The 19742-nt window shown below is 44.0% G+C and overlaps 1 protein-coding gene across 5 annotated transcripts in view; it reads left to right on the top strand.

The window, feature by feature from the left end:
* mtus1a (microtubule associated tumor suppressor 1a) overlaps positions 1 to 19742 on the top strand; it is a 58542-nt gene that overhangs the window by 24660 nt on the left and 14140 nt on the right. For 4 of the 5 annotated variants that reach the window (XM_024428857.2, XM_024428858.2, XM_024428859.2 and 1 more), the window contains one exon: positions 7360 to 7613. In XM_024428857.2, coding sequence (XP_024284625.1) covers positions 7360 to 7613 — 254 coding nt within the window. Of the gene's footprint in view, positions 1 to 7359; positions 7614 to 18992; positions 19218 to 19742 lie in introns of those variants that run through there. The other variant, XM_024428861.2, reaches the window with a different exon arrangement.

Genomic DNA, 19742 nt, shown 5'->3' on the forward strand with positions numbered 1-19742 from the left:
AGTCAATATGGGGCGGCAGGGTAGCCTAGTGGTTAGAGAGTTGGACTAGTAACCGAAAGGTTGCAAGTTCAAATCCCCGAGCTGACAAGGTACAAATCTGTCGTTCTGCCCCTGAACAGGCAGTTAACCCACTGTTCCTAGGCGGTCATTGTAAATAAGAATTTGTTCTTAACTGACTTGCCTAGTTACATAAAGGTAAAAAAATAAAAATAAGTTGGAAGTTTACATAAACCTTTAGCCAAATACATTGAAATTCAGTTTTTCACAATTCCTGACATTTAATCCTCATAAAAAATTCCCTGTCTTAGGTCAGTTAGGATCACCACTTCATTTTAAGAATGTGAAATGTCAGAATAATTGTAGAGAATTATTTATTTCAGCTTTTATTTCTTTCATCACATTCCCAGTGGGTCAGAAACTTATATACACTCAATTAGTATTTGGTAGCATTGCCTTTAAATTGTTTAATTAACTTGGGTCAAACGTTCCGGGTAGCCTTCCACAAGCTTCCCACAATAAGTTGGGTGAATTTTGGCCCATTCCTCCTGACAGAGCTGGTGTCAGGTTTGTAGGCCTCCTTGCTCGCACACGCTTTTTCAGTTCTGTCCACAAATCTTCTATAGGATTGAGGTGAGGGCTTTGTGATGGCCACTCCAATACCTTGACTTTGTTGTCCCTTTGTTGCCATTTTGCCACAACTTTGGAAGTGTGCTGGGATCATTGTCCAATTGGAAGACCCATTTGCAACCAAGCTTTAACTTCCTGACTGATGTCTTCAGATGTTGCTTCAATATATCCACATAATTTTCCTACCTCATGATGCCATCTATTTTGTGAAGTGCACCAGCCCTCCTGCAACAAAGCACCCCCACAACATGATGCTGCCGCCCCTGTGCTTCACGGTTGGGATGGTGTTCTTCGGCTTGCAAGCATCCCCCTTTTTCCTCCAAACATAACAATGGTCATTATGGCCAAACAGTTCTATTTTTGTTTCATCAGACCAGAGGGAGGACATTTCTCCAAAAAGTACAATCTTTGTCCCTATGTGCACTTGCAAGCCATAGTCTGCCTTTTTTATTGCGGTTTTGGAGCGGTGGCTTCTTCCTTGCTGAGCGGGCTTTCAGGTTATGTTGATATAGGACTCGTTTTACTGTGGATATAGATACTTTTGTACCTGTTTCCTCCAGCATCTTCATAAGGTCCTTTGCTGTTGTTCTGGGATTAATTCTCACTTTTCACACAAGTACGTTCATCTCTAGGAGACAGAACGCGTCTCCTTCCTGAGCGGTATGATGCCTGCGTGGTCCCATGGTGTTTATACTTGCGTACTATTGTTTGTACAGATGACCCTGGGACCTTCAGGCGTTTGGAAATTGCTTCCAAGGATGAACCAGACTTGTGGAGGTCTACAATATTTTTTTCCTGAGGTCTTGTCTGATTTCTTTTTATTTTCCCATGATGTCAAGCAAAGAGGCACTGTTTGAAGGTAGGCCTTGAAATACATCCACAGGTACACCTCTAATTGACTCAAATGATGTCTATTCGCCTATCAGAAGCTTCTAAAGCCATGGCAATTTTCTGGAATTTTCCAAGCTGTTTAAAGGCACAGTCAATTTAGTGTATGTGAACTTCTGACCCACGGGAATTATGATACAGTGATTTATAAATTAAATCTGTAAACAGTTGTTGGAAAAATTACTTGTGTCATGCACAAAGTAGATGTCCTAACTGACTTGCTATAGTTTGTTAACAAGAAATTAGGGGGGAGGTTGAAAAACGAGTTTTAATGACTCCAACCTAAGTGTATGTAAACTTCCGACTTCAACTGTATGTGGTGTTGTGTGACAAAATCGCACATTTTAGTGGCCTTTTATTGTTCCCAGCACAATGTGCACCTGTGTAATGATCATGTTTCTCAAGATACCTCTCCTCTCATGTGGATGGATTCTTTTGGCAAAGGAGAAATGCTCACTAACAGGGATGTAAACAAATGTGTGCACAACATTTGAGAGAAATACGTTTTTTGTGCATATGGAACATTTCTAGGATCTTTTATTTCAGCTTATGAAACAGAGGACCAACACTTTGCATGTTGCGTTTATATTTTTGTTCAGTGTAAATAAAATGAGTATTCCGATTCGATGGTTTGGTGTCATTTGGCTTGTCAACTAATGAAAAGGACAGGTACAGTAGACATTTTTGTGACTGGGTAGGAACCAAAATGTTGGTCAGCGTTTCCCTGGGGGACCCTTATTAGGTTTGAATGTTACATTCATGGTGTAAAAAAATAAAATGCTTATTGCACTGTCAATATTACAATTCTGATTTAAAATGGGATTAATTGTGCAGCCCTACAATAGTCTACTTAACCCTCTGACATGATGAAAAACCATTTAAAGGTTACTTCTCTTACCTAGATGTCACTACGGTCTATGTAATCTGGGTCATTTTTTTTCTCTCAGTTCAATAGATGACAGATTACAGCTGGAGAATGAATTAGCCGTGCTTGCATGACCCCTGACAAAGAGATGGCTAAATAAACCCTATCTGCTTTCTAACCCCCTGAACAACATGTCAGCAGAATGAATGCTCCACACCTGATCCCACTGAAGGACTAGAACACACCGGTTTGGTCAACAGCACATATCAGAGCTGAATTGGTGTCGTGGAATTGGCTTAATTCTGTGTTACGCTGCGTCGTAGAGTAAATGAAGGATACAAAGTATATTGAAAGCAGGTGCTTCTATACAGGTGTGGTTCCGGAGTTAATTAAGCAATTAGGGCTGTGTATTTTGGCCATTATTTTTGCAACCATGGCTATGCCCCCCGTTGGATGACAGTTCCCCCATCCACAGCGCATGAGTGGTCACTCAATGGTTTGATGAGCAGGAAAACAATGTAAGCTATATGCCATGGCAGTCTCAGTCATCAGATATCTACCCAGTTGAACACTTATGGGAGATTCTGGAGTGATTCTGGAATTTCTTGTGGAACAATGGTGTCTCATCCCTCCAACAGACTCTTGTATAATCTTTATTTGGACAGGTAACTGCCCAAATAAAAATAAACATCAACATCAGGTGCATTGAAGCTGGTCTGGTTCATGGTGGTCCAATGCCCTATTAAAATACTTTAGGTTGATGTTTATTTTATTTGGGCAGTTACCTGTATTTCAATGTTTTCCCCTGTAACAGTCAGTACCAAGTTATTAATTTGAAAGAGTGGGAAAAATTATATTGAATAACATGGCCTGAGTTAGTTTCTGAATTTAAGTGCCTTTTGGAGAAGGGATTGTTCAGAATCAATAGCGTTTCACTTAGCACGTTTACTGGTATTATTCCATCACCCCACAGCTGTACAATAATGTTATTGTGGTCAGCCTCATCATGCACTGTGCTATGGTGTGCCATCCCCTGGTGGCACCAGCAAACCCCTCACTCTATGGTGTCAGTGGGAACAGAATAGCTACAGAGCTAGGAGAAAGAGTGAGTTACAATTTCCATGTTATGTCATCCTCTCCTTATCTGGACACTTGGTCAAAATAGTTGTAGGTGCTCTCTTGCAATGGGAGACACTAGTTGGATGGCAACCAACACCTGTTTTGTGGTTGTCACTAAATCCTGCCTTTTTGTAGAATTTCTCATAAAATCTGAATTTTAAACCTAACCTTAACCACACTGCTAACCTTATGCCTAACCTTAAATTAAGAACAAAAAGCAAATGTTTGAATGTTTACAATATAGACCATTTTTATTTTGTGGCTGTGGTAACTAGTGACAACCCTGCTTTGTCTAGACTCTAGAGAGCATGGCCAGCTGCCTCTTGGGACTGTTTCGTAATACAGGTAAAAGAGATTAACATTAATTATTCGAACACTCTGGTTCTGTTGCATAATGTCCATTTTTACCCCAGGACTCACTCCCTAAAGAGGGAATGAAATTCCATGACATCATAAAAGTTCCTGAACCTATCTCCCAAGTGGATATGTGGCTATATTAGGGCAGTCAAACTGTTTTGAAGAAAGCTTAAGAAATTGTCAATCTCAATTCGTGAACTGATTAGAAACTATGATCTTTAAATATTTTCCTTGATACATATAATGATTCAACATGTCAGTTTACTCCGAATTGAGACCTACATAGTATCCACAGCAGTATTTCCAATGCCTGCCTATCATATTGTGTGTGGGCAGGGCTATGCTGCATGTATGTGTGTTTCAGGGCAGGTCTTGGCTGCTGCTGCAGTGTTGCATAAGGAATCCCCACAGAGTCCAGAGACCTCTGACATCACCAGCAGAGGGCGCCAGACAACACGGAACATCTCACACCTACAATACCACACAGCCCTCCCCTCAATACCACACAGCCCTCCCCTCAATACCAGCGTGGTTCTGGTCAAGCCAACAGCTGGCTTCCAGTCTAGACTAAATGGTTGTGTAAGATTTATGAATGCTACTTCATTTACATGTGAGCTAACTATAGTCTCAATTAGAGTGGTGTTCTACTTTATTTTATTAATAGAATTATTAGCAATTGTTTCAGTCAGCAAAATACTATTACATTTCAATGTTTGACTATCCAGGAGAATACAGAAAAAGGAGCACTGTGTCTGCATTGATCTGTTTATTGACGAGTCAAACACAACATTCCGATCAATGCAGACACCGTACTCCTTTTCCTGTTTCCTGGATAGTCAACTGTGGAAGTGTCCCGGGGTAAGGAATGTTTCGAGTCTAAACCCTTATTTCTCTCTCGTTTAGGGGGGGGAAAGCAACAACAAAACCATTTGGAAGACAAATTACCCTCTCTGGTGTTACCGTTGAACCTGAATATCATACACCACTGGTCAGTTTTAGAACACCTACTCATTCAAGGGTTTTTCATTTATTTTTAAGATTTTCTACATTGTAGAATAATACTGAAAACATCAAAACTAACAAAAAAATCCCCAATTTGGACACCTCCAGACCAAAGGATAAATTTCCACCGGTCTAATGTCACATTACTCGTGTTTCTTGGCCCAAGCAAGTCTCTTCTTATTGGTGTCCTTTAGTAGTGGTATCTTTGCAGCAATTCAACCATGAAGGCCTGACTCAGTCTCCTCTGAACAGTTGATGTTGAGATGTGTCTGTTACTTGAACTCTTTGAAACATTTATTTGGGCTGCAATTTCTGAGGCTGGTAACTCTAATGAACTTATCCTCTACAGCAGAGGTAACTCTGGGTCTTCCATTCCTGTGGCGGTCCTCACGAGAGCTAGTTTCATCATAGCCCTTGATGGTTTTTGCAACTACACTTGAAGAAACTCAAAGTACTTAATTTTACGTATTCACTGACCTTCATGTCTTAAAGTAATGATGGACTGTTTCCCTTTGCTTATTTGAGCTGTTCTTGCCATAATATGGACTTGCTCTTTTACCAAATAGGGTTATCTTCTGTATACCACCCCTACATTGTCACTACACAACTGATTGGCACAAATGCATTAAGAATGAAAGAAATTCCACAAATTAGCTTTTTAAGAAGGCACACCTGTTAATTGAAATGCATTCCAGGCAACTACATCATGAAGTTGGTTGAGAGAATGCCAAGTATGCAACGCGGTCATCAACGCAAAGGGTGGCTATTTGAAGAATCAAATATATTGATTTGTTTAACACTTTTTTGTTGTTTTTGGTTACTACATGATTCCATATGTGTTATTTCATAGTGTTGATGCCTTCACTATTATTCTACAATGTAGAATATAGTAAAAACAAAGAAAAACCCTTGAATCTAGGTGTTCTAAACCTTTTGACTTGTAGTGTTTGTTCATATGGGGTCCCGTGTGGCTCCATTGCTAGAGCATGGTCCTTGCAACGCCAGGTTTGTGGGTATGATTCCCACTGGGGACCAGTATGAAAAATGTGTGCACTCAACTACTGTAAGTCGCTCTGGGTAAGAGAGTCTGCTAAATGACAATGTAAATATATGGCTGTTAAGATGGGGGTTGAAAGCCGTATCCTAACATCCTTTCCTGAAGAAGGTCATTAATACATACTACTGTAGATCTGACTAACCTGACCGTCAGGGTAATTTTGAAATGAAGCCCCCACTGTTGTGATGTGGTTGGATGCTGCCATCCTTGGCACTCTAAATTTAACCAGAATATTTTTTCCCCTGTATGTTCATCTATGGGCTAATGGGTAAATATAGTATGTCTGTAAAGGGATATTCATGTTTAAAGCGTCACGCATAAGTGTATGTAGGATGTAGACGGTTAATTTCTCTGAGTGGAGTTTGTCATCGATAGAACTCTACAGTACTCCATATACTCACCAGTCCCATTCAAAAACAGAACACACCATCATATCACCATCACATTTGTTTTAATTAGCGAGGCAGGTTGTCATCCTAAATCCTCTAAATCTAGTCCCAGGGTTATGTGACTGGAAGTGTCCCCAGACGGCATTGGTACAATCTTTCCCTCATTAAAGCTGGTATTCCTGTTATGTCGAAGCCTGTCCTCACTGTCCCATTACATACTTTCCCACAACAGAACGAGGCAAGAAGCACCTAGTGCTTTGCAGCCAGCCAGCCAGCCAGCCGCAGGTGTCCAATATCAATGATAAGTTCTCAAACACACTAACGCCTCCGCATTATTTTTTACCTCATGGCAACACTTTTAGTAACAAGTCTATCTTTTTAGTCTCCGTTATCTTCTAATAAGCTATGGCAGGGCGAACAGCCTTCTGTTCAGTAGTTGGATCCATGCGGTTATTATGCAGAGGGGTGTTATATTTATAAAGCTTATGTAAATCAAAACCACTGGCACGGCCCTGCTAAAATAAGCGGGCTCCGGTGACTACTGCGTCCGTCCAGAGAGCAGAGCAGGAGGAAGATTGAATCAGGAGATGGAGATGTAATCTCATTCGGGGGATCCATTATACTGTGTGGTGGTGCTGGAGGAGTGGAGCATCTCTCTCTTTCTCTGGGAAATAATGGCTCTGTGAATCATCTTTCTGCTGCTAAGGCCTCCCTGGACAGGACAGTGCCACTGTCCTCTACTCCTCCTTTACTGGACAGACAGCCACCCTGTGTGAACTGGGCGAGTGTTACTGCACGTCGGTCTGTATCTCTCTGGAGGCTGGCGCTAGACTGGTAGTAGTCTCTGTCTGTATCTCTCTGGAGGCTGGCACTAGACTGGTAGTAGTCTCTGTCTGTATCTCTCTGGAGGCTGGCGCTAGACTGGTAGTAGTCTCAGGCTGGAGTTTATGCAGTGCTACTGTAGCTAGTCATCTACCCAGCCACAGGGATCATGGAGGGGGGAATGATGATGCTGAATGTTGTAACAACGCTGAACGGTGGATGTTCTCTTGTAGTGGACAAGAACAGACCGAGGGCGACACCACGGAGCCACCCACAGCCTCAACAGCAGTCACCAGCGCCACTGCCAACCCAGAGGGATGGGCATCCAGACCTGGTGCTGGCGGAGGGCAGGGCGGGGGGCATGGAGAGCTACCGGGCACCGTGTGAGAGGAAGAACCAGAGCCTGCATCAGCTCCAGGGACTCCTGGCTGCAAGTAACTGCAAATTTGAGGCCATTGTGGTGGTGCTGCAGCAGACCCTGGCAGAGGTAGGAAGCATACCTTTTTTCTTTAATGTATCTGTATGGATGTCTTAACCATACACTTAGACACTCAATTCTGGTACGGGTGTTATTGTTGCTTTTTATACTAATAGAATTGAAGACATTGAGAAACTAGTGTAATTTAGGACATTAGATTACATTGGTTCTTAATCATGTTGCTCACGCTGCTTGGTCACAGCTCTTGATCGGTATGAACTGGGTGTGTGAGTGTTCAGCTCACTGTTTGTTTTTGTTTTCGTTCTCATGGTTGAGTGTTATCATTGGAACTAGAGAAATGACATCTTACCACAGTGTACTACAGATGAGCTTATCCTATCCTTATCCTAACTCTCCTCTCCCTGGCTCACAATACTACCCAGACCAGCCCACCCAGCCACCACCCTCCATGTTGGTTGCTGCAGCACAAGTTATGGTCATACTAGGGGCGTTGTTGTTGTTGTTATTGTTGTTATTATTATTATTATAGATTTTATATAGCACTTCATACAAAATCTCATATGAACACATGCTTAGGCTATACAATTGAGTACAGTTTAACAAATATTTGTAGAACTCTTGGCCAAATAGTCTTTTCAGGTCAATACTAATACATAGTATGCTGTGTTTCTTCTACCGTTACAGTATATTTTATTTTATTTCACCTTTTTATTTTACCAGGTAGGCTAGTTGAGAACAAGTTCTCATTTACAACTGCGACCTGGCCAAGATAAAGCATAGCAGTGTGAACAGACAACAACACAGAGTTACACATGGAGTAAACAATAAACAAGTCAATAACACAGTGGGGGGAAAAAAGAGGTAGGCGAATAATTACAATTTAGCAGATTAACACTGGAGTGACAAATGATCAGATGGTCATGTGCAGGTAGAGATACTGGTGTGCAAAAGAGCAGAAAAGTAAATAAATAAAAACAGTATGGGGATGAGGTAGGTAAATTGGGTGGGCTATTTACCGATGGACTATGTACAGCTGCAGCGATCGGTTAGCTGCTCAGAAAGCAGATGTTTAAAGTTGGTGAGGGAGATAAGTCTCCAACTTCAGCGATTTTTGTGAATCAGTGAATCGCCCGCAGCAAGAGCAACATCATTGATATATACAGAGAAGAGTCAGCCCAAGAATTGAACCCTGTGGCACCCCCGTAGACTGCTAGAGGGCCGGACAATATGTCCTCCGATTTGACACACTAAACTCTGTCTGCAAAGTAGTTGATGAACCAGGCAAGGCAGTCATTAGAAAAACCGAGGCTACTGAGTCTGCCAATAAGAATATGGTGATTGACAGAGTCGAAAGCCTTGGCCAGGTCGATGAAGACGGCTGCACAATACTGTCTTTTATCGATGGCGGTTATGATATCGTTTAGTACCTGAGGTGCACCCGTGACAGTCTCGGAAACCAGATTGCACAGCGGAGAAGGTACGGTGGGATTCGAGATGGTCAGTGATCTGTTTGTTGACTTGGCTTTCGAAGACTTTAGATAGGCAGGGCAGGATGGATATAAGTCTGTAACAGTTTGGGTCCAGGGTGTCTCCCCCTTTGAAGAGGGAGATGACCGCGGCAGCTTTCCAACCCTTGGGGATCTCAGATGATATGAGAGGTTCAACAGGCTGGTAATAGGGGTTGCGACAATGGCGGCGGATAGTTTCAGAAATAGAGGGTCCAGATTGTCAAGCCCAGCTGATTTGTACGGGTCCAGGTTTTGCAGCTCTTTCAGAACATCTGCTATCTGGATTTGGGTAAAGGAGAAGCTGGGGAGGCTTGGGCGAATAGCTGCGGGGGGGGGGCGCGGAGCTGTTGGCCGAGGTTGGAGTAGCATGGCCAGCCGTTGAGAAATGCTTGTTGAAGTTTTCGATTATCATGGATTTATCGGAGATGACCGTGTTACCTAGCCTCAGTGCAGTGGGCAGCTGGGAGGAGGTGCTCTTGTTCTCCATGGACTTTAGTGTCCCAGAACTTTTTGGAGTTAGAGCTACAGGATGCAAATTTCTGCTTGAAAAAGCTGGCCTTTGCGTTCCTGACTGACTGCGTGTATTGGTTCCTGACTTCCCTGAACAGTTGCATATCGTGGGGACTATTTGATGCTATTGCAGTCCGCCACAGGATGTTTTTGTGCTGGTCGAGGGCAGTCAGGTCTGGAGTGAACCAAGGACTATATCTGTTCTTAGTTCTGCATTTTTTTGAACGGCGCATGCTTATCCAAGATGGTGAGGAAGTTACTTTTAAAGAATGACCAGGCATCCTCAACTGACGGGATTAGGTCAATATCCTTCCAGGATACCCGGGCAAGGTCAATTAGAAAGGCCTGCTCGCAGAAGTGTTTTAGGGAGCGTTTGACAGTGATTAAGGGTGGTCGTTTGACTGCGGATACAGGCAATGAGGCAGTGATCGCTGAGATCCTGATTGAAGACAGCGGAGGTGTATTTGGAGGGCCAGTTGGTCAGGATGACATCTATGAGGGTGCCCTTGTTTACAGATTTAGGGTTGTACCTGGTGGGTTCCTTGATGATTTGTGTGAGATTGAGGGCATCTAGCTTAGATTGTAGGACTGCCGGGGTGTTAAGCATATCCCAATTTAGGTCACCTAACAGAACAAACTCTGAAGCTAGATGGGGGGGCGATCAATTCACAAATGGTGTCCAGGGCACAGCTGGGAGCTGAGGGGGGTCGGTAGCAGGCGGCAACAGTGAGAGACTTATTTCTGTCGAGATTAATTTTTAAAATTAGAAGTTCGAACTGTTTGGGTATGGACCTGGAAAGTTTGACATTACTTTGCAGGCTATCTCTGCAGTAGACTGCAACTCCTCCCCCTTTTGCAGTTCTATCTTGATGGAAAATGTTATAGTTGGGTATGGAAATCTCAGAATTTTTGGTGGCCTTCCTAAGCCAGGATTCAGACACTGCTAGGACATCAGGGTTGGCGGAGTGTGCTAAAGCAGTGAGTAAAACAAACTTAGGGAGGAGGCTTCTGATGTTAACATGCATGAAACCAAGGCTTTTTCGGTCATAGAATGTGCCTGGGGACAAGCAGGGCCTGGGTTTACCTCCACATCACCCGCGGAACAGAGGAGGAGTAGAATGAGGGTGCGGCTAAAAGCTATCAAAACTGGTTGCCGAGAGCAATGTGGACAAATAATAAAATGAGCAGATTTCTGGGCGTGGTAGAGTATATTCAGGGCATAATGCGCAGACATGGGTATGGTGGGGTGCGGGTACAGCGGAGGTAAGCCCAGGCACTGGGTGATAAGAGAGGTTGTATCTCTGGACATGCTGGTTGTAATGGGTGAGATCATCGTATGTGTGGGAGGTGGGACAAAGGAGGTATCAGAGGTGTGAGGAGTGGAACTAGGGGCTCCATTGTGAACTAAAACAATGATAACTCAGCTGAACAACAGTATACAAGGCATATTGACATTTGAGAGAGACATACAGCGAGGCATAAAGTAATCGCAGGTGTTGATTGGGAGAGCTAGCTAAAACAACAGGTGAGACAACAACAGCTAATCAGCTAACACAACAACAGCAGGTAAAATGGCGATGACTACGCAGAAAGGGTCGGATTAACTACACACTGAGTCTGAGTTTGCGGCTGGGGCAGACAGATAAAAAATAAAAAATGGAGTACCGTGATTAATGGACAGTCCAGCAGGCATCGACTATGTAGCCAAGTGATCATAGTGTCCAGGGGGCAGCAGTAGATGGAACAGGGAAGCCGCCACTACGCTAGCGACACAGCGTTTAAAGTTAGTAGCAAGTAGCAAGGAGGAGCGTCTGCTCCGACGGTATACTGGGTGATGTCATTGGCATGTTTTCATTAGATTTCCAGTCCGTCTCCATAAACACAGTGTAAAAACAGCCACTATCAGACCCTGCTGCGATACATAGCTTCACTATATATGCAAAAGTATGTGGACACCCCTTCAAATGAGTAGATTTGGTTATTTAAAGCTCACCGCCATTGGACTCTTGAGCAGTGGAAAAGCGTTCAGCTCCCTCTGTCCCCCTCTCTCTGACACAGTGACAATCACTAGCTCCTGCACTCTCATCGGAAGTCCTCATTAGAGATCTATTGACAGGTTTCAACAGGTTCAGTATGTGGGTGTTATCAGTATGTCATATTGCCTTATTTAATTATCATTACAAGGACTCAATGGTCCAATGTCACTTTGATATATTGGGAGTGTATGAATAGGCTGTGGGTGGCACTTGTTCTGTTGGGGAATCAGTCTGTTTCTGAACACTGTGTATAGTATTGGAATCTGTTAGCCAGTCAATAGGCTAGGAATAGGTTGGGCCTTGCCATGTCTGTGTGAGAATGTCCCAGCTGTTGACTTGATATGGCTACGAGCCACAACCAAACACTGGAAAAGGTGGTGTGTTGTTGAGTTCTGTTTCTTATCACCTATCATAGTGTCCAGGGGGCAGCAGTAGATGGAACAGGGAAGCCGCCACTACGCTAGCGACACAGCGTTTAAAGTTAGTAGCAAGTAGCAAGGAGGAGCGTCTGCTCCGACGGTATACTGGGTGATGTCATTGGCATGTTTTCATTAGATTTCCAGTCCGTCTCCATAAACACAGTGTAAAAACAGCCACTATCAGACCCTGCTGCGATACATAGCTTCACTATATATGCAAAAGTATGTGGACACCCCTTCAAATGAGTAGATTTGGTTATTTAAGCCACATGTTGCTGACATGCACAACGCCAAGCGTCGGCTGGAGTGGTGTAAAGCTCACCGCCATTGGACTCTTGAGCAGTGGAAAAGCGTTCTCTGGAGTGATAAATCACGCTTCACCATCTGGCAGTCCGATGGATGAATCTGGGTTTGGCGGATGCCAGGAGAGTGCTACTTGCCCAAATGCATAGTGCCAACTGTAAGGTTTGGTGGAGGAGGAATAATGGTCTGGGGCTGTTTTTCATGATTCAGGCTAGGTTCCCTTAGTTCCATTGAAGGGAAATCTTAACGCTACAGCATACAATGACATCCTAGACGATTCTGCACTTCCAACTTTGTGGCAACAGTTTGGGGAAGGCCCTCTCCTTTTTCAGCATAATGCCCCCGTGCACAAAGCGAAGTCCATACAGAAATGGTTTGTCTAGATCGGTGTGGAAGAATTGACTGGCCTGCACAGAGCTCTGACCTCAACCCCATCGAACACCTTTAGGATGAATTGGAACGCAGACTGTAAGCCAGGACTAATCACCCAACATCAGTGCCCGACTTCACTAATGTTCTTGTGGCTGAATGGAAGCAAGTCCCTGCAGCAACGTTCCAACATCTAGTGGAAAGCCTTCCTAGTAGAGTGGAGGATGTTATAGCAGCAAAGGGGGGGGACCAACTACATATTAATGCCAATGATTTTGGAATGAGATGTTTGATGAGCAGGTTTCCACATACTTTTGGTCATGTAGTGCATTTCACTTAACCTTGGCCAGATTAGTAGTGCAAACTAACTTTAGATTTGGCCTTGCTGATATGCTTCAGAAAATGTTTGTACTAGTGCGTTGAAGTTTTTCAAATATTGAAAAATGAAAAGATTTAAAGTCCTCTATACATTTATCTTATCATGCGCGCGCGCACTCAACAATGACAGTGTATAAAGTGACAAGCTTCCTCAGAGGACTGACCATTTGCTCTCAGCACTGTCATGTGACCTTTCAAGGCTTTCATCTTTACACTATCATTTATACTACCATATTATTTGACCTTTCACCTATACATTTCCATGTTAGATAGACTAGGACCGTAGTCTACAGTATTAGATAAAGGCAGTAGTTCACTAGAGTTACAGGGCTGTGTCCTTAAATGCACTCTTTTCCCTCTATAGTCCACTACTACTATAGGGTAGTGCACTATAAAGGGAATAGGGTACCATTTGAGAGGCTACCACAGGTCCTTTTGAGGAAATAGCTGACTTGCCAAAGCCCCTTTGCCTCCAAATGCATGTGTTTTTCTTTCACCTTCATTATCCCTGCTGCCTGGTTAAGGTCTTAAACACTGGGTGACTGCTGTGTTTCTCAGTGATGGTGACAGTAATTATCAGCCTGCTGTGGTTGAGACTTCCGCTCTCCCCTCTTCATCAATAACAACATATCATTCACTGTCCATGAGAAACTGCACTGAGACTGATCCTGGTACAGAGATTATTTCTAATCGTCACTTCCAAATGAGTTGTTATTCATTAGCAGTTTATTAGTTTTTATGCTCGCTGTTTCTTTCTTCACAGAGAAGGGAATATCAGTTACTTGGACCTGTCTCTGGTTCTGGCTGTTGTCAGACTGGGGTTGATACAGTGAGGTAGACGTCATGGCTGTGTCTCAAATGGCACCTTATTCCCGCCTGCATAGGGCTCTTCCCTATGGGCCCTGGTAAAAAGTATTGCACTATGTAGGGAATAGGGTGTTCCATTCGGGACTCACCCCATGTCTGTTAGGCCTTTCTCCCGGAGGCCCCTTATCTGACATCACTGCCAGTCGGGCCCTGAGCTCAGCTCCTGATACAAACCAGACACTGGATGCGTCTGGGTGATCATTTACGGCATCTGTGGGTGCTCATATGCCGTAAGCATTAGTGTAAAGTGGATTGTGGATGCCTGTATTCATGTTCAGTTTTCTATAGGACATTAGTGGTGTGTGGTGAATCAACCAGGGGTGTGCTGTCATTGTCTATTTTAGAGACCCTGTCTCTCTTGATTGGCAAAAATGAATCCACCCGTTGGACTTGGGATAAATGTAGCCTACATGCCTGCAATTGTCCAAAGTTGTTTTTCTAGGCAGCAGTAGCCAGTACTGGAGGTGTGTTGACAGATGTTATCCTTTGGGGAACAGTTCTGTTGCTGTGGTCACTTAGAATCCAGAGAGGGAGCGTTTCATCATTTGTGGATGGAGAAATATGGACTCTGGATAAACTTGCACCATTCTTGTGAAATTATTTTTAGCTGACTCCCCCCCCCCCCCCTTAACTGTTTGAGGGACCATCTCCAGAACCCTGGCAGTACATGTCAGAACATGGCTACATTCCATTTGTTGAAAGTTTAGAATGCATGTGTAGAGTGATTTAGGAAAGGGACCGAGACTGGGAGAGTTGACAGATAGAAGGGCTTTCTTTATCACCAGACTGCAGTCAAAACACTGATGAAATACATTGAGGTTAAATGCTTATTGTTCTGCTTAAGCCCTGTCAGTTAGACGAGCTCCTTGTTCCAAAGATGTCGATTTCAAGAGTTACTTTCCAAACACACACACACACACACACACACACACACACACACACACACACACACACACTACATTCCGTCTCCGTGGTATCTCCAGTCTCTAAAGTTGGACTCTGGTCCTTCTGGTTGGATGGACGGTGGACGGGCTGTGAAAGTGATTATCTGAACCGGCAGAAAAACAGCAGAGTTCCTGGTGTCTGTGATGGTGGTACAGCAGCTGTCTCAGCTCCCTCTGTCCCCCTCTCTGACACAGTGACAATCACTAGCTCCTGCACTCTCATCGGAAGTCCTCATTAGAGATCTATTGACAGGTTTCAACAGGTTCAGTATGTGGGTGTTATCAGTATGTCATATTGCCTTATTTAATTATCATTACAAGGACTCAATGGTCCAATGTCACTTTGATATATTGGGAGTGTATGAATAGGCTGTGGGTGGCACTTGTTCTGTTGGGGAATCAGTCTGTTTCTGAACACTGTGTATAGTATTGGAATCTGTTAGCCAGTCAATAGGCTAGGAATAGGTTGGGCCTTGCCATGTCTGTGTGAGAATGTCCCAGCTGTTGACTTGATATGGCTACGAGCCACAACCAAACACTGGAAAAGGTGGTGTGTTGTTGAGTTCTGTTTCTTATCACCTGTTTAGGTTCCTGCCAGCACTGGACATGGATTACCGTAGTATCTGTAGAAGAAGAGACTGTGGTGGATTCAAAAGTGAATGTTAATTACTGTATGTAAAGAATATTACTATTTAAATAAGGATGTTCGATAATAACCCTCCATTATTATTGTCCCCCACTTTCCAGACCTTTCTATGATCATTTGTCTGCCTGCCCTTCCTTCCTCTTCCTTTGTAGCTACAGATGTAGGGTCTTAATTTGAGCCAGTTTGCTACAGCAGGAAAATTATCCTGCAGCAAAAGGACATGTGAATTATTATGTGAACTATAATTAATGGACATTTTTGTAGAGGTTTTTTATTTAGGGCAAATCAAGTCTGAATTTTCAAAATGGAAATTACAAACTCAAGTCTTTTTAACTCATACACTACAAGTTTGCAAATTCTCAGCAACAAAAGAGTAATCAAATTAAGATCCTACATCTGTCTTTTTCACAACATTTCCAGACCATTAGATCTGAATGTGGATTGATTACTGGAGGTTTTATTGATCTCGCGGAGGGTCATTGTATACCTTATGTATGATATTATTATGGTGGAGGTCTGGGAAATGTAGACATTCAGAGACGAGGGTAGCGTGTCCTCCAAATGACATGAACTGCTCACATACACTGAGTGTACAAAACATTAGGAACACCTTCCTAATATTGAGTCGCACCCCATTTTCCCCTCTGAACAGCCTAAATTCATCAGGCCATAGACTACAAGGTGTCAAAAGCATTCCACAGGGATGCTGGCCCATGTTGACTCCAATGCTTCCCACAATTGTCAAGTTGGCTTGAAGTCCTTTGGGTGGTGGGTACACACAAACTGTTGAGCATGAAAAACCCAGCAGCGTTGCAGTTCTTGACACGCAAACCGGTGCACCTGGCACCTACTACCATACCCCATTCAAAGGAACTTAAATCTTTTGGCACTTAAATAATACCGCGTTCAAAGGTACTTAAGTCTTGCCCATTCACACTTTGAATGACACACATACGCAATCCATGTCTCAATTGTCTTGAGGCTTAAAAATCCTTCTTTAACCTGCCTCCTCCCCTTTATCTACACTGTTCCGAAGTGGATTTAACAGGTGACATCAATAAGGGATCATAGCTTTCACCTTGTCAATCTGTCATGGAAAGAGCAGGTGCTCGTAATGTCTTGTACACTCAGTGTATTTGTTCAATTAAACTGAAAAGGCGTTTGACAAATCAGACCCTCAGTAATATTACATGTGGGGCCCACCGCAGACAGACCAATAATGATTTTGTCTTTATCCTTGAAAATAGGAGATAAAGGCAAATGTATTAATTATCAGCTTTCTGTCATACTGTTCCAATAATGATACTAGTTCATTCATTACCATCCCTCTGTCATGGTGTCCCAATGATGATACTAGTTCATTCATTACCAGCCCTCTGTCATGCTGTCCCAATGATAATACTAGTTTATTCATTACCATCCCTCTGTCATACTGTCCCAATGATGATACTAGTTTATTCATTACCAGCCCACTGTCATGCTGTCCCAATGATCATATATCTAGCTGGCACTGAATCTACTGTATGTTAGAGGTATAGGATAGAAATGGCATAGAAATATGATATAAAAACAATGATTTTAATGTATGGTGGAGAATGCTGTTCATCGACTACAGCTCGGCATTCAACACCATAGTACCCTCCAAGCTCGTCATCAAGCTCGAGACCCTGGGTCTCGACCCCGCCCTGTGCAACTGGGTACTGGACTTCCTGACGGGCCGCCCCCAGGTGGTGAGGGTAGGCAACATCTCCACCCCGCTGATCCTCAACACTGGGGCCCCACAAGGGTGTGTTCTGAGCCCTCCCTGTACTCCCTGTTCACCCACGACTGCGTGGCCACGCACGCCTCCAACTCAATCATCAAGTTTGCGGAGGACACAACAGTGGTAGGCTTGATTACCAACAACGACGAGACGGCCTACAGGGAGGAGGTGAGGGCCCTCGGAGTGTGGTGTCAGGAAAATAACCTCACACTCAACGTCAACAAAACTAAGGAGATGATTGTGGACTTCAGGAAACAGCAGAGGGAACACCCCCCTATCCACATCGATGGAACAGTAGTGGAGAGGGTAGCAAGTTTTAAGTTCCTCGGCATACACATCACAGACCAACTGAATTGGTCCACTCACACAGCATCGTGAAGAAGGCGCAGCAGCGCCTCTTCAACCTCAGGAGGCTGAAGAAATTTGGCTTGTCACCAAAAGCACTCACAAACTTCTACAGATGCACAATCGAGAGCATCCTGGCGGGCTGTATCACCGCCTGATACGGCAACTGCTCCGCCCACAACCGTAAGGCTCTCCAGAGGGTAGTGAGGTCTGCACAACGCATCACCGGGGGCAAACTACCTGCCCTCCAGGACACCTACACCACCCGATGTTACAGGAAGGCCATAAAGATCATCAAGGACATCAACCACCGAGCCACTGCCTGTTCACCCCGCTATCATCCAGAAGGCGAGGTCAGTACAGGTGCATCAAAGCTGGGACCGAGAGACTGAAAAACAGCTTCTATCTCAAGGCCATCAGACTGTTAAACAGCCACCACTAACATTGAGTGGCTGCTGCCAACACACTGACACTGACTCAACTCCAGCCACTTTAATAATGGGAATTGATGGGAAATGTAAATATATCACTAGCCACTTTAAACAATGCTACCTTATATAATGTTACTTACCCTACATTATTCATCTCATATGCATACGTATATACTGTACTCTATATCATCGACTGCATCCTTATGTAATACATGTATCACTAGCCACTTTAACTATGCCACTTTGTTTACAAACTCATCTCATATGTATATACTGTACTCGATACCATCTACTGTATCTTGCCTATGCTCCTCTGTACCATCACTCATTCATATATCCTTATGTACATATTCTTTATCCCCTTACACTGTGTATAAGACAGTAGTTTTGGAATTGTTAGTTAGATTACTTGTTGGTTATTACTGCATTGTCGGAACTAGAAGCACAAGCATTTCGCTACACTCGCATTAACATCTGCTAACCATGTGTATGTGACAAATAAAATTTGATTTGATTTGGAAGGGGGGAGGGGTTGTGGTAGTAATGAACCCTTCTGGTGTTGTCCCTTGGGAATGTCACTGCACAGCCAGGCTCTCTCCTGCTACTCAGTGAGGTGTAAATGCCTCTCCGTCAGCCTATTGTCAGGAAGCCTTTATGTATGAATGCATCCCAAATGGCACCCTATTTCCTATGTAGTGCATTACTTTTCACCAGGGCCCATACAGTGCACTAAAAAGGGAAATAGGGTGCGTCCAAAATGGCACTTATCTTATTTGCTCCGCTCTGCCTTTTACCACTGCTGCCTGCTACTACCACCACCTTAAAGTGACCGCCGCTCAGCTGTGAGGCGGTTGTCCCACTCTGCAGTCTGTCGCTCTCTTAGGGAGAATATGGTAAAGCTCTCAGCACTCAGATCGCAGGGCCAATGGAGTGCCGTTTTCAGTCTTGCCTCAGTCAGATGTAGTTGGAGCAGTCCTAGAGAAGAGTGTGTGTGGAGGTGGTGTCCACCTGTGCTGCTGTCATTTGTGTCTTGGTGTGCTGGGCCTCTGTAGCCTGGGGGAGACTCCCTGAGGCTGGACCATGGGCTGCTCAGGGAGCAGAGCGTGCCTTAGCCCTCCCTGCTCTGGAGACCGGGTAAAGGACTTCTATCTTTTGTTCAACTCTGTCTGTAATGGGGATGGGGAGCAGGGGACAGGAAAGACTGCAAAGTCTGTGTCTCACTGACCCTTCATTAGAGGGTACGATTTTTTTAATTTTACTTGTCTGTTCTGTGCCTGACTCATTAGCCTCTGTCTATTTTTTGTGTTCTGTTATCCTTCTTCTCTGAGGGAGATTGTTCCAGGACAGTAACAGGGCCTGTGGTACTCAGTTGGTGCTGTGTCCGGTGGATTTGTTGAGTATAAGACCGGTTAGTGGGGGATTCCCTCTGCGTCAGTTTGGGAGGAGCACTGCAGCTAGGGCAGCCTCTGTAAAGATGGGGAGAGAGAGCGAGTAGGGGAAGTAGAAAGAGGAGAAGGCAAGGAATAGAGAATGTCAAGTAGCTGGGGGTAGAGAGAATGGGTGTTAGGGTTTCTGTCTCAGCTCAGTTGCATAGGGGTTGGGGGGAGGGGGCTTTGCCTGACATGTTTTCTCAATGTGTTGCATTTGTTAGCTGAGCTG

Source organism: Oncorhynchus tshawytscha, linkage group LG08 (assembly GCF_018296145.1).
Source record: "Oncorhynchus tshawytscha isolate Ot180627B linkage group LG08, Otsh_v2.0, whole genome shotgun sequence".
NCBI classification, from domain to species: Eukaryota; Metazoa; Chordata; class Actinopteri; order Salmoniformes; family Salmonidae; genus Oncorhynchus; species Oncorhynchus tshawytscha.